The following is a 16100-nucleotide window of genomic DNA, read 5'->3' as shown; positions in this document are numbered from 1 at the left end:
CCACCTAAACTATCTCTACCTAGTTCCTCATAGGATTTTTCTATGATTCTGGCAATTTCAGCTGGTTGGTCTGCTATATCTGTCTCTTTTAACCTCTGGCGGATCGCCACGTTGGCTGCTTCACCTTTTATGTTGGCTAATAATATAGCCGAGACCTGCTTGAAGTCTTTCAGTAATTTCATACCAAGAGTTAAAGCGGGTTCTGGACCGTATTCGTCTTGAATTTGTTTTAGCACATCTGGTATCACCGAAATGGATGGAACACCGTGCGTTTTTGTGTAGATGGAAGCAAAGTCTGTACCCCAAGTGTCACAGTCCTCTATGTGTGGTGCAATTCCCATTGGGAGACAGATAGTCAGAATCCTGTGTTTTTCTAGCGGGGTGGTGTCAGGAAACACCGCCTCTATTTGGGTAATTTTCTGTGCCAACCAGAATGGTATTTGTTCCCGTTTAGCCGGTACTTTACCTAGGCAGGATTGGATGTTCTGTGGTGTAATTTTATTTGTGTTCCCCTGGTGAGGGGTCAGCTGTGGAAGTTTAATCGCTGGCTGAATTGTTGAAGTCCGCATCACATACTGAACTAATTGTCTATGAATTTTTATTAATTGTTTTAGCTGTGTTAACAGCTCTGCTGCAGACATCCCATTGATGTCTGGATGTGGTGTGTATCCGGCTAGGACCGGCCACGTTGCTCCTGGTCTACCTAAAGGACCGAGCCTGGTGATGTGATTATTATGTTTTAGGGCGCCATCAAATAAGAGCAAATGCTCTTGGAATTTGAGTGGTACTTCCACCTCCTCGAAAGGAGTGTACTCATTAGGAGGTTCCTCTACTTTGTAATAGTGGAAGTACTTTGTTACAGCATTTGCTGCTGGAAAATGTATCCATGAATAATATACCTCTGTTTGCCGATATTCGTGTGCCTCAATTACGAATATGACTGTGCCACCTCTAGGTGTCAGTCCATTTTCTATAAGTTTCAAGGTTATAGATTTTCTTTTAATGACCGGGATGAGTATTATATCCGGGTCTGCATTTTGTAGTGCAGTATCAGCTTCTGCTATGTCAGCTGCTAATCTAACTGCCTCTCTTTCTTCATCACTGTCTGTCATTTTACTGACAGGATGGTTATTTTGTTTGTTTGCAGATCAGGTTTCTTATGGAAACAAAGATTAGATGCACAATATTTTGGAACTGTTTATCCTTCAACGTTGACTATACCAAGAACCATACATAGGAGTTCCCTCCTGCGAGGTCTGGCGGATATAACCTTTCACCCACTCCAGACGTCTTTGGAGTATTATGGGAAAAGGGGTCTGAGTGAGAAAGCACGACTGAGTTACTCTAAATGTCTTACGTTAGTTTTATCGCCCTTTCCAAACGCGTTGGGCGCCATGTAGTGTAGTTCCTATCTTCCCAATAGGTTCTGCGCATTGGAATAATACCTACAGCAGTAAAGGCCTAGGCCAGACGTTAACTAGGTCTACTACTGTCGATACTAGACTTAAAGTTTTGGGTTTGCCAGCGTAGCCCAGAGTTCGCTAGAAACGTTCTCGAATGTTCAAGGAGGAATTAACTTCCCTGATTAGACAAGAAGGGATTTAGTTTCTGACAACCATAGAACATGACAACTTTGCTCTCCCCTAATCAAGAGTCAATCTCGAGAGTCGTGTGAACAAAAGGCAAATTATTTTACTCAGTCAGTACGTGCATTCTTAGTCTCATCAGAATGTAGAGAAAAGGAAGAGACGGGCGTGTTCAATAAAAAGGTGTTATTTATTGATCAGTCTCTTTTCTCATACAAGAGAAATTGATCGATATTATTGCAATACTTATAGTTAAGTAAAGTGCATACATTAAAAGCAATAGTATAAAATAATACTGTAAAAACATTGATATGGTTTCTAAGCCATAAGATGTTTTAAAATGAATAAAATATATTACATACACATATACATTTGACTAAACGTACTCAACTGGTGTTTCTAGATACGCCTACCCCGTGTACCTGACCTAAGTCTAATACGTGGGCGGGAATAGAAAGTTACAGTTTAAGTTAAGTTTGTTTTTGCCAAGTGAATAACTAAAGAATTCTCTGTGAGGGGTTATTCAGTTCTGTACCTGGAATTTAGGATGAATGAGGAATGGTATCTCTCTCTCTGGTCTCGATATTCCAGGCTGCCTGCGAGGGCTGCCCAGAAACGCCGGTGCTGGATTCTCGGCAGGAGAAAGCAGCGCGTCTCTCAGCGCGTCAGAAAGGCGGGGCTGCTGCCAGCGGGGTCTGCTCTGCTCTTCGCTTCGGCAAGTATGGCTGCTCCGTCTCGTCACCACGCGTGTGTTTGCATATGGCAAGATCGGTAATATTTATACCTTTAAGGTGCCGAGATTGACGTAAGGATGGACATAGATACGTCAATAAAGATGTCATACGACTTGCTCGTTAGCACATTCTTTTACTAAAGTTCTCGGTGAAATCAAAACAATGGCCGCAGGGTTTTGCCCAGGTTGTCATAGGTTTAATTTGTTATGAGAACTCCGTATGCCTTACCAGGGGCTGGAGGAATATCGCTTGTCTAATTAGATCGCAAGTGTTATGACCTAATCAGATAACACGTTCCTGTGCCGTAGTGTGACTGCGTCAGATAACGGTATCTGCATCATGGGGGTTTTCTGCCTCATGGGCTGACTGCTAGTTAACTTGTTGGTTTGTTTAACTAGAATAGGGTCAGGAATAGGGGGATCGATTCAGAACCAATAGGAATACATGACACTACCTGTTTGTCTCTCTTCTAGTCACTGGCTGCTCTAATGATTAGAGCAAAAAGGTCGTCTTTTAGCTAATAGAGGCCTGTATCGTTTAGGGACTGATCGTCATATGCTAGTAGGAAAAAGATATGATTACACCCTTAAGATATTGTTTCATTTATAACTTTATTTCGGGTTCTCAGTATGTTTAACACTGATCTTGAAGTGGGCCCCCATAAGCCCAGAGTCAGAAAACTCCCCGTCTTCCCTTTGTCGTAATTGGGCATAATAGTACTGTGCTGAAAAAAAAGAATATGTTGACTATTAATAGATACCAATACTGGCATTATGAGCACAGATGAGGAGCTGCAATATAGTGAATTGAGAGCTTAAAAAAGACATCAGCCATATATTCTCAAATCAATGTATTCAAGTTTTATAATCCTGTTACATTGATGAAAAATGCATGCCAAATGGTTTTCACATTACTTCGATACATAAATGCCTTGCAGATATTGTTCAGGTTCTTAGAATTGGGTCATGGTAGCTGTCATTGATGAGACTTTGTCCTCTTGTATACCTGGACATTGACTATGTAATACTAACCAGCATTCCGCTGCTCACCCGGCTCCTCTCGAGCATCTGGCGCGCTGCCTCCAGATGTTCTAAGGGGGTATGACTAAATTGCCTCCACATTGGCAGAGTACTATTGACTACTGCTGTAGCCTCCTATTGCACTACCGTATACAAGGCAATAGCAACCAATATGCTGTCAACAATCACCATCTCAGAATCTCAGTGCAACACCACAGTGACACTGGCAGTTTTAAAATCAAGAAGTACATAATTAAATTACTAGGAACACAAGACTTCTCTCGCCTGTAGGCCCCGCATCTGGAATATCATGCTACCAAAGATGTGACTCGTTCTCTCTCTCTCTCTCTCTCTCTCTCTCTCTCTCTCTCTCTCTCTCTCTCTCTCTCTCTCTCTCTCTCTCTCTCTCTCTCTCTCTCTCTCTCTCTCTCTCTCTCTCTCTCCCTCTCTCTCCCTCTCTCTCTCTCTCCCTCTCTCTCTCTCCCTCTCCTCTCTCCTCTCTCCTCTCTCCTCTCTCCTCTCTCCTCTCTCCTCTCTCCTCTCTCCTCTCTCTCCCCCCTCTCTCTCTCCCCTCTCTCTCTCTCCCCTCCTCTCTCTCCCCCCCTCTCTCTCCCCTCTCTCTCTCCCCTCTCTCTCTCTCCCCTATCTCCTCTCTCTCTCTCCCCCTCTCTCTCTCTCTTTCTCTCCCCCCTCCCTCTCTCTCTTTCTCTCCCCCCTCTCTCTCTCTCTCTCCTCCTCTCCCTCTCTCTCTCCCAACTCAATAAGGAACCCCCATCCCTTTCTATTCGCGATGTACCTTGACCTGAGATAATGGAGAACCATTCCCATCCTTAACATCTATACTTTTCTAATTCATCATCTACCTCCGACATCATGGGCAGTGGCTCAGTTGATGATAAACATCGTATGCATCTTCTGATCGGCTGTGTCGAACATTTAATGAAGGGTTCTATAGAGCTTCCACGTTTACACTAGGCAGAGCTGTGTAGGGCGGCAGCTATACCCTCTGAACAACCACTATGGTCTTTGAAAGGACACAACCAACAAAGCATTAAATGCAAGAAGACTTGGTTCAATAATTACATATCAAACTCACCAGGTACAACACATTGGCTAAACTGTAGATTATTATTTTATTATCGACAATTTATGTTAATGTTTGGAATAGAGGAGCACATGTAAGAGCAGCTTTCCTCCTCTCTCATCCTACAGGAAACACCAGCAGTACGAGTGCAAATGGTACATACCACTGGCTGACCTTGTTTTCCCCTCCCTGGAGGAGTCGGAACCCCTGCCCCAGCTCCACGCGATCCCCGACGACGAGATCGAGGATATGAAAGGCAAAATATCCTGCATGAAAAAGGAGATCCTGAAGGAAAAGGTAAGTGCTGGACTCGTCGCTCCTTACAGATGTCTGTCTGACTCTCGGGCGGTGGAAAAGGATGGCCAACTGGTCCTTTCACAGCAAGGTGTGGGAAGAAGAGGTTTAGCTCTTTCCTGCTTAGCGGTATGATAAAGTTTACTTATTGCTGGCGCAAACATCCGTTTATAGCTTTATTTTAGGGCAGCCTGACTCAGCCTTTCATATTTCTGGGATTAATACTAGTATAATTCTTTTAATTACCATTACAAACTTCATTCCCAGGACACGCGTGCCTATGGTTCTAGATTATTTTATCACAGGAAGTTGACTGTCCTCGCTGGTTACCTTTCTGTACTGAATTCCCCATGGGATACACATTCCATTTGTTATGTACATGCTGGCTGCTCCCTACAGTCTGCCATCACCCTGTTCAGTGGTACAGACAGGCTTATATGAGCCCTTGACTCCCTATATCTTTTCTTTTTTTTTTCCAAGTGCCACTTATGGTTTATTTCCTTCCACTGTGATCCTCTGCATGCTGAACCTCTGCCTCCTTGTGCTTTGCTGCAATTTTCTTTTTCTGCCTGACATCCTACCTCTCTTCCTATACCTCATTGTTGAAGCCACCTTCTACTACCTTTCCCCTTCTCCCTGTGGGTCAGCATCATGGGGTCATGGTCATTCTCCTGCTATTTGGCAGGACTATAACTCCAACTGTTGCCTCCATTGCTGGGAAATCCTCCATCCCCAGCAGGCTCTACCAAAAGTCTGGGCATTGTGATCAGTAATGATCTGTCTATGAAAGCCCAGATTGGCTCAGTGGTCTCTGCTTGCTTCTTTCAATTGCGAAGTAATCGAAAGATCAGTAGATTCTTGACCACTGAAGCCTTTACCTTGGTCATCCGTGCTCTGGCAATCTCCCGGGTTGATTATGCCAACTCATTGTATGTTGGTATCCCAGCATATCAGCTACATCGCTTACAGCTAGTTCAGAACCAAGCAGCCAGGCTGATTTTTCGTCAGCCCAGACGGTCCCATGTTAGACCGCTGATGCAGAGTATGCATTGGCTTCCTGTGGCTAAATGCTGTGCATTCAAGCTGGTATGTGCCATCTTCAAAGCCCTCTTTGGTAATAGTCCAGCCTTCATCTCTTCCAGGATTCAGCACTATTCTCCTTCTCGGGACCTGCGCTCTTCCCACTTGAATTTGCTGGCTATTCCACCATTCAAACGCAAGAAACACAGGGGACTAAGATTTGCGGTTTTGGCCCCGCAATTTTGAAACTCGCTTCCTGTAGAGCTGAGGTCTGTGACTTTTTATGTACGGTTCAGGAAACAGCTTAAGACCCGGCTGTTCTCCCAGGCGTATGACTAGTTAATTCCCTGCCGCTGCATCCTCCCCTTTGACTCCAGCGCCATGAAACCATTTGGTGTACTTGCGCTTAACAAGTGCCTTTAACATAACATAACATTTGGCATGCCAACCTTGAGACATCCTTAGGTTAGTGTCTTACTGCATTCTGTTGTTCGTTCCAGATCCCTACATATGCTGCACCCATACCTGCTCCGTTCTGCCTGACCCCTATTTTAATGTGTGGAAGGTTCAGCAGAGGATTTCCCTGCAGCCAAACTGCTCCAGTGAATTTGATGCAAACAATCCCCTCTTATAATTCCCTGCTTGAATGGAACAGCCACTATGTTGCACTGTATTTCTGCAAGGGTAAAATTAATCATGTGTTGCGTTTAAGTGATGTGTTCCCCTGTTTATAATTGAAGAAGACTGGGCGGACAACAGTTGGTTATTGTTTCTGCTACAAGATCAGTAAACATTGGCAAAACCAGTAGGTCTGGTGCTGGTTGTAATGCTTTTGGCTTTGTCCATGCTTGTTTTCTTTTGTCATGATTTGCTTTGGAACCTCCTGGGCCCTCATCATTACAAAACAAAACATTAGCTAAAAGCAAAAATATGTTTTGGTCTCAAAAGCTCACATTTTCAGAATCATCACATGCATTTTAGGGAACTACTTTGTCTGTGAATGTGCTTCTCCTAATAGGGCAAAATGGCCCCACTCACAGTGAAGTTAGCCAATGACTTATTTGAGCTTACCCATTTTAACATGTTGTACGCTGTAGTGGGGTAAGAAACATTTGAATGACATAATAGTAGTCTAATGAAAGAAGAGTACTGTCTTAAAGCTCCATATAAGTAAGAATATTATACATATAATTTTAATGTAGTACAATCAAAAGGTTTTGGCTAATGCCAGACTTAAAAAGTGGCCAGGACTTGGATAATGGATTCCCTGCAGAAGTCCCAAATACCTCAATTTAAGGTAACCCACTGATCTTCTAATGCAAAAGTTCCAAACTTTCTTGGATTCTTACGTCTCAATAACAGTATTTAGAACAACATCAATCCAGCTCTTGTTTTGTCACCAACCTCTATAATGTGGCACAACAAGTAGCATGAATTTCAGTCTCCCTCCTCCCCCGAGAAATGTAAGCAACCCATAGCCAAGTTTGATCATTTTGTGGTGTTTGATTTTGGCGGACAATCAGTCCAAATTTTCATTTGGGTTGTATTTCATGTAGAAGGCATGATTAGTACGACTGCATAACTGTTACGTCCAAATTATATTGATTTGGATACAACTAACAACCTCTTCCACTTTAAACAAGAGTGAAGCTGTAACAAAATGTTTCAACAGCCATATTTCATTCCATACCTTCAAGTGCACACACAAAGACATGCCTAAAAAAAACCAAGGAGAAGCGGCTTCAACCCCCAATGTAGTGTCTTCTCAGAATGGTTTGGAAACATAAGTGTGTATTATATTATGTTTCTAGGTGTTGGAACTGGTGCCACTGTCTTTAGTGTCTGACATCCTGTGGGATCTACCCTGCACTTTTGAAGTCCACTCTAGTTCCTCAACACCATTGATGTAGTAAACTATCCCGATTGAGCCACTCTCAAATTGAGAGGACTTTAACATTTTGGGTGTCTTACATTTTGTAATGCCATTCCTTCATCTTCAACCAAATTAGGTTTCAGTGTCTCTGATTTACATCAAAGAAATATTTCTCTCAAAGGCGCTCAACCTGGATGTGCTTTGCAGGTAGTATCGAACAGTTGAGGTGCTTGTCATCATGAGTGCGCTGTATGGTGCAGTAGAGAGCCATGTTTTCAGGAATTTGTAGCACACCTCGTAACAGTTCTAAGGATCCTTCTTCAATCTTGCAAGTGGGAAGACCACTTTCTTCAGATGTGCTCAAAGATTCAGAAAATGTTTTAATTTTAGAAACCGGGAAGCTTAGAGAATCAGTTGCCCTGGGCAGATTCATTGTATTGTGTAAGGCACGGTCCTTCATACCATCTCACCAGAATAGACCACCACATGCAGTGGGCTGCATCTGAGTTAGATATTTTGCTTCAAACAGCGCCTTATTGCCTTCTCTGTGATAAGACCCAGAAGAGGATGAAATTCCAGTGGCTTAGAATACATCACAACCGGCTACTGCACTATTCAGGAGATAGGAAACTTCAAAACCATACTTGACGCCAGAAGATTTCCTCTCGGCATTTTGAAAGGATGGCATTGTAGCCTGAAAGGGGGAGAAGCTCCACTCTTGGATCTTTAACTTTGCTTTCATGAAATGGCCTTATTTTTACCTCTACCTGATGTCTCTAGTCCTCAGACACTGCTATGGTGGTAACACAGATTATGCCTATGGATGCTGGTGATCGACAGGGGCAGAGAAGTGCCACTTATTCCTATGTGTGAAGTTCCTCACTCAGCCTTGTCTTGCTATGGGGGGTCGCTAGAGATGGCTGCAAACTGAGCCCTCCACTGGCCCCTGTAATAGATCTGTCCATCTATCCTGCAGGCAGGGCGCATCCATTTTAGAAGCATACGCTTCCCAGGTTCCTGCGACTAGTGCGGTACAGCGGATCAAGTTCCTGAGCCTCCGGCCCTCCCGCTGCTCCCTGTTGGTTCAGTGCTACATTGGGGCCCTAACAGGTCAAATGAAGCCACGAGAAAATAGTTGCTGCTTGCTTACCATGCTGCACTGTTGCTGTGCTCTCCACACCGGGAAGCCCGATCTGTGAATGCCAGCATCCGCTGTCAGTGTGCCACTGGCCTACTCTGCGGTGGTGGTGGGGGCATTATTCAACTGGATTATTGGCCCATTCCAATCATACCATGCCTGAGGCATCCTGAACCAAGGCACTACCTTTCTAGTTCCCAACCGAAGTAGGTGATCATCGTTGCCACTGACTTACCCGTGGTTGCTGGCTCATAGAGGAGGTACGCCTGGTCGCTGTCATGGTGTTGTATGAGAAAAACCAAAAACAGAGGGCCCCTGGAGGGTGATAGTGAGTGAGAAACCAAGGGGAACAATATTGAGGGAAAAGGCAACTTCTAAACTACTCCCTTTACATTATTGGTGGGTGTAACTCCAATTATTCATAAATAGCATTAGATTTGTTGTCGAGCCATAAACGCACAATACCTGCATAGTATTTCTCCCCACTTTCTTTATTTCAAAGTTATAATTATCAAACACGTTTTGCTTTTTTTAATATCAAAAGAACTTATTTTTTCAAATAACAATGAATTCCTTAAAATAGGAGGAGAAAAAAATCCTTAACTAACCAGGAATATCTCATACATGTTGTATGTGACCCGGTAGACTGTAGACAGGCTATTGCGTCCTGGGCATGGTGAAATGGAGGTGGCTCAGCTGATGTGGACTGATGTGACTTTAGAGGAGCTGGTGCATTGTGTATTGCAGGGGGCCACTGAATCACGGGGCCAGGTGGGGATAGGAGTGATCCTACAACTTATACCCCACAACAGGTGAGCCTTCATTTCCTCCCTCCATACATATGCTGAAACTATTGACTAACGACCACCCTAAACTAAGACTTCAGGCGGCTGAGGCTCACCTACTCTTGCTGACATTTTGTTACTTTGAGCAACTCTGGGAGTAGTGATGGGCCTCCGTGGACTACTAAAAGTAATTCTGCACCAGAGAACCCCTTGGCATTTAAAATGGGGAAATGGACAACCTGCAATCCAATATTTCCTTTTTTAGGCCCAAACATCCGCAAGAAAGATATATACGAATGTTGATCCTGCCACCCCTCCAGATGGTGAGGAACTCCTCTCACAGCCACTCACTGATTCAACACATGCAAAGCACCCTGCAGATCACTGACAAGAAAATCAACATGCTCACTTCCCATGTGGATGTACTGCAGCATCACATGGACAGAGCTACTGAACGCCTGGACGGTTGGGAAAAACTCTTATCAGACCCCTAGGATGACTCCACTGGACATATTAAAACCCTACACCATTTTGAAAAACTCATTGATGCAATCGTAGCGCGAGTTCACAACTACATTGACCCGGACATTGTCTTTCGGTTGGTCCTGTGAGCTCAAAAACGTTAACTATGAAGGCGCCAATTTTTCCGTCTATCCTGACTTCACTAAAGCTGTCCAGAAGGCAAGATAAGCTTTTCTCCCAGCCAAAAAGTGCCTCCAACAGATGAGCACAGACTATGCCATGCTGTACCCTGCAAAACCTGCACATTATTCACAAAAGGAAAACAATGTTTTTCAACTATCCCAAGCCTTGTGTGGCAAGATCACCTTACTGGTGGCTGCAGTCCTGGGAGAAAGCAAGTGTCTATCGATAAACGGTGAGGTGTTCCTCCCACACTGAGTAAACCAGCATCATTCACCTTACAGTGCCCCTACTTTAATCCGTGGTGATATAAGACTCAATGTGTTTTCTGGTAGAGAGATTAAAAGCTGAAGTTATGTGTCTCACCTCTTTGTGCGTAGGACATGCGATCTGTAGACATGCTTCCCTCTCTACCCAAGTCCCCATTGTCTTTATATGGGGGGTTTGACAATTTGTGGACTTGATGGGCCCAATGCACGTCTTTCCCATAATCCTGCCAGGAAGAATGCCCACAGAAAGCCCTATGTGCTCGCTGGTCAGAGACATGAAACTTTGAGCAATGCCCAATAGCACTTGAACTTCACAAGTATGCAACAGTCAATATCAGTACAATTACTGAACCCCTCCAGCCAGTGCTGAGAACCATCCTGTATACATGAGTGACTGATCAAAGGCCGTAGAGATTGAAACAGGATATGTGGTGCAGCGAAGTAAAGCTCTGCCCCTGGACATGTATCTCCCTAGATGTGCTTCTTCAAACCAGAAAGTCTTAACCAGCACAAAGCAATCTGTCCAGACAGCCTGACAACTGCAATGCTACCTGATTAATAGTTAAACCTAGACACTTTGGAGACTAATAAGCTGAACACAGACAAGTATGTTTCTACGCCAGCTTGCCCTATGATCTTGAGAGTCATAGTTGTGACCTATGCGCAGGATAGTGAAGCCAAGCTTCATAAAGACTAAGATAATGAAATGTGCAATTTGCACATGGCCCAGCAAGGTAGGCCAAAACAGGCTACATTCACCATCAACCTCAGAGTATTCTAACCCAGTAGTAGAAACCAAGCCTTCTCGTGAGCATCACCCCAGGAGTCCCTTCAGAAGTCCACGGCACATTCCCTGTTCCTGGTTCGTGCATGGTTCATGTGCAAGGGCACATATCCCTTCCTTCTGATACCCCTTTCATACTCTTCTTTAGACCTAATGGCTCTGTGAAACTCTGGCATGGGTAACTCTTGTGCAAACCTGTGTATGCATAGTTGTGCAAAACAAAGTCTTAAAATATAAGATTTCCTAGCCTTTGCTGAAAGTTTGCTCTGGCAGAAGGGGCTCACTTTAGCACTGATCAATCGGACTGTGTACTGGGGAAGAAATAAGAAAACCCTTTACTTGGCCTGCTCAATGACCCAAACTCAAACCACAAGATGCCAGACACTGTAGTTGCACCTGGAAATCTGACATAACCGATGTAAGTGGTGATGATGGACCATTTTGCTACCACTAACTACATACTGACTGGAACACTGAACCTCAGGGCTAGGGAAATACCTGTTAATATTATAAAGAAATCAAACAAACATCACAAAATACATTATTGAATTTATCTAGTTTATTCAACAAAGTTTATATTTTGCTAACATGAAGCCAAGGGGGACCAATAAAACAAAATTGTAACTGTTTTTACCATTGCGTAGAAAATATATATCGATCACTTCTTGCCTTCCCCCATACTCCCAGAATAGAATTTTCAAAACCTAGGATATCTCTGTGGTGTGCATGGTGCGTAATGTTCATCAGGTAATGTTTACGCGTTGGATGCTTTTTGCTCATTTCTTACCACGTATACGCCAGTTAGTATAGATTGAAAACATTGCCCATAGACTAATTTGGGGACTTTGGTTTCTATGAGAGTTCTAGGCTTTAGGGATTGCAATCACTCCCATGGGTTTCGTGTTTTCGGATATAGCATTTGAACTATTTGGGTTTGAGACTTCAGATTTCTCTGTCGATCCTTATGTATTCTTATGAAAAAGAATATTCCAAACTGATCATTGACCTTTATTGTTTGTGTGTGTTAACTGTGCTACTTTGCGTCTGGTATCGACCTTCCAAGCACCTCTCATAGCCGAGGGTTGACTGCGCGACCACAACTACCCAAGGAGAGTTGTGAATGCTACACTGTCATTCCTAATCATTACATTCCTGTTATCTGGAATTCCTGGTTAATAAATAAGCATTGAATTACTACCATTGACATTTCAAGATGATGCCTTAAGATCTACAGGATTTTGATAAAATACCTGGCAGTCTACTCTGATTCCTTTTTTGGAAAAGGGTTCTATGGTGACTGCCCTTCTCGATTATCAAAGTCAGGTGGCTGGAAGCTGATGGTGAGTGCTACAAATTCATCAGGATCTCTATGTAGGTGTGCAACATGCACGATAATTTTGAGTATATGTTCCAGTCCCTGCCGGTACACTAAAGAAGGCATGAAAGAATCACCGGTTCTACCTAACCATGCTGTGAGGAATTCAGCTGGCGTAGGAGACCTCACGGCTGGGCATGACTCTTAAGACAACATCCCGAGAATAATACCTTGCCTTAGACTCTTTGGCATCTGGCCAGAAAGTCAGTAAAATGGGATGTAAATCCCTCTGGCTGATCTTTGTTTGGTTCCCAAGTGGGTGAGATTATGCAGAGCATGAAAGAGCAGCAGGAGTTGTAGATGTCGATCGAAAGAGCCCCGTAGCATTAAGTCAGCCGAGGTTCTTTTCTCACAGAGAAGATAATTGCAATTAGCGTAATGACCTTCACTTAAAGAGATTTATTTTTATTTAGAGATGAAAGCAATTAAAAAGATTGCTATTTCTGTCTCACTCTTTTTTTCCTCGTAAAATTTGCCATTTATTAATTTATCCTCCGCTAATTTCCTTTGGATGAATCAGAATAAACATAACTTAGTCAGTCTTTCCCAGGTCATCACTATGGATTCACCTCCACTTTAAAAAAAAAAATTGTTTAACTCTTTCCACTTTGGCTGTGGCATTTGAAGAAGATGGGAGCAGTGCGCATGGTAGTGATGTGCTGCATCACCATATTGGTCTGTGGGCACTTTCTACCCTCCTGAAAAAGAGCCCTTCAGATGCTTCCATTGCTGTGCATCATGTCGCAGTGTCAGCTTGGCACAGGTCATCTGTATTATAAAAATAGCTTGTTCGCGTAGTGAACCGGATAGGATTGTTCCTTCTAGTACTATACTCCTCTGTCTGTCATTCCAAAATGACTTCCCTTGTTTTCTGCCTCTAGCTGCGCCCTCAAGAGTGCTGCTACCGGAATTGTGCTGGAAGTTAGATTACAACATTTCACTCCTCTTTTACAGTATGTGAGGAGGGATATTAAAATGCCCTCAAATGTTGTAAAACAGGATTGGTGTTAAATATTTTTGTTATAGTTGTGCGATGTACGTACCTAGTACTAGATATCTTCATTTCCAACAAAAGTTTAGAGTAGGTTCTTGCGCCCCCCTTTCTTCCAACCAAATGTCAGATGGTCTCATATTGGCAGGGCCTCCTACTCCCATGGTCTGTCAGGCTCACTTTCAAATAATAAAAGGTAAGGCTGGAGTACCCCTCATGTTAAATATATTAACATGGAAGGCACCTGCATTTGTGCTTCCACTCAGTAGATCGTGTACTGCCATGTACATTAATTGTAGTTATAAGGCTGCAAAACACTGTCAAGAACTAGATACCCTCGCAGATGGGTTTAGAGCGTAAAGGGTGCTGCAGATGCATTCTAAATTTGTAGTGCCTAGCTGAGAGGAATTTTAGTTAAAAGCCTGCAGTTTCGCAGCTAACACAGAGATGCCCTACGGAAATGTATTGCTGATAAAGGCTGTCGCACTTACACTCTTAAGCAATAGATAATAGATATCTTCAAACATATTAAATGCATTTGTAAGCTTGGAGTGTGACTGTCATCAACTACTCGTCTACCTTGAAGTTATATTGCTATTCAAAGCTGGTACAGATGCTCATTTCTTGTTCAGGTTTTGGAATAAAACAGTTTGTTTTCATTGCAAATGAGTGTGATTTGAACCCTTTTTAGGGCTCTGATAGCTAGTTAATTTATGTTTGGGGAAGGGTGTAAAAAAAAAAAGCCAGATAACAAATAACTCTTAAAAAATGGCAATTTGATGTGACTCTTCAACTGAGTTTTTTCATTAAGTCTGTGCGATCCGGTTGAGACTCTTTCTATTATTTCTAAATTCACTACTAATATAATTGCCTTCATTACTGAATTTTGCTGCAAGGCGTACTGAGCTGCCTGTCTCTTTACTGTGGTCATTTCTTTTGTTTCTTTGCTACCAATATGAAACCATCTTATTAAATGTCTCTGCTGCTCCTGAAATTCTGCCTCAAAATCATCATGCATAGAAATATTTCTTCTGATTTTTAGGCAACCCCATGAGATAATTCACATTTCAAATTGTTCCCATGTGTGCGAGCTGCATGGAGGACACTCGCATGTTTTCATACACTTTGAGTTTGAAAGTTAAATATGCAAAGCCCTGTTCTCCATCCCAATATGCACATTACAGATTATGTGGATTGTATTGTATTAGCAAATTTTGCAGTTTTAAGTGACAAACAGGGCCTTGATATATTTTGCCTATACTGATATTTGGTCTGTCATAAGTTGGTACTTGACCATGCCACCACCACCATCGCTACCACCACATGAAGTGTGTATAGAAGGGTCCTTATATGGTTCTCAGGGTTGTTCCTCTCCATTGTTTGTAGTTCTCGAGCTTTGGTATCCTTTTCAGTTTCAAGTGTGATCTATCCATTGTCCTTGGCTCCTGGGGAAGTCAACAAGCAGAAGAACTTCATATTCCTTGTTAATTTTGTTATCTTAGCTGGTTATTATTACAATAATTGATGATTTGTGATTTAATTACGAAATATTGCCCCTGTCGAAAGTGCTTGCATGAAACACGTAGAGTTAAATATAAGAGACAGTCCTACTTCCAATTTACTTTTAATCATAAAAAATGGTGGTATTTTTCCTTAAAACCCGGAGCCTTCTATCACAGTTTCCTGGTTCAGGAACTTCTCACTCTTTTGCCAGATGCCCTTGAAACATCTTTGTACAGGAGAGGCGATCTCTCTTTCACCTTCCCAATAATCACAAAGATTCTCCGGGATTACCACGTGCTCCATGAGGACCCCCTGCAAGAATTCATTGGCAATCCCATAACATGTGGCTATTCATTGACATACTGACACTTCCTTCCATCTAGGCGGACATTAATATTGCTTACTTCTACAAGTCTAGCCGTGTACTTCACCCACGCCCTACCAGCTGCACCTCCTTGGTTTATGTAACCATCATCTGCTGTGCTCTTAATGTAACACCTTTGTTTCTGATGTACATAGTTTCTTATTAAGATGCTAACTATACACTAATGAATGTGAAAGCAATACAAAACTTAGCAGATGGTCACATATGCCCCCCTGGAGGGTCGACTATTACAAGAACAGGTTCCCAATAAATTGGTATCCTTGACATATAAAACTTTGATTAATAATGCACCTGACGGGTTAGGGAAACTGAGGGCGACCTGGGAGCAGAACGTGGGTGATATGAACACCATAGACTGGGAGATAGCCTTGATGCACCACAGGGAGGTTGCGATCAAGACCCGATTACATCTCATCCAATATAAAATAGTACACAGGGTCTATTACGACAGGGTTAGAATGCACCGCATGGGGAGGGCTAGCGATCCCTGCTGCTTGAGATGCGGATACCCGAGGGAACATTTTTTCATACCTTGTGGGAGTGCCCCGCCATAATCACTTACTGGACGCATATAATAGGCGAGCTAAGTAACATCCTGGAGGTGACGTTACCGATGGA

At 43.0% G+C, this 16100-nt stretch overlaps 1 protein-coding gene across 4 annotated transcripts in view; it reads left to right on the top strand.

Annotated features, from left to right (window-relative positions):
• ABR (ABR activator of RhoGEF and GTPase) overlaps positions 1–16100 on the top strand; it is a 1246002-nt gene that overhangs the window by 918727 nt on the left and 311175 nt on the right. For all 4 annotated transcript variants that reach the window (XM_078679999.1, XM_078680002.1, XM_078680000.1 and 1 more), the window contains one exon: positions 4552–4720. In XM_078679999.1, the coding sequence (XP_078536125.1) occupies positions 4552–4720 (169 nt within the window). The remainder of the gene's footprint in view (positions 1–4551; positions 4721–16100) is intronic.

The sequence above is a fragment of the Lissotriton helveticus genome, chromosome 3_1 (genome assembly GCF_964261635.1).
Source record: "Lissotriton helveticus chromosome 3_1, aLisHel1.1, whole genome shotgun sequence".
Classification (NCBI taxonomy): Eukaryota; Metazoa; Chordata; class Amphibia; order Caudata; family Salamandridae; genus Lissotriton; species Lissotriton helveticus.
This window is presented reverse-complemented; position numbering and strand designations above follow the sequence as displayed.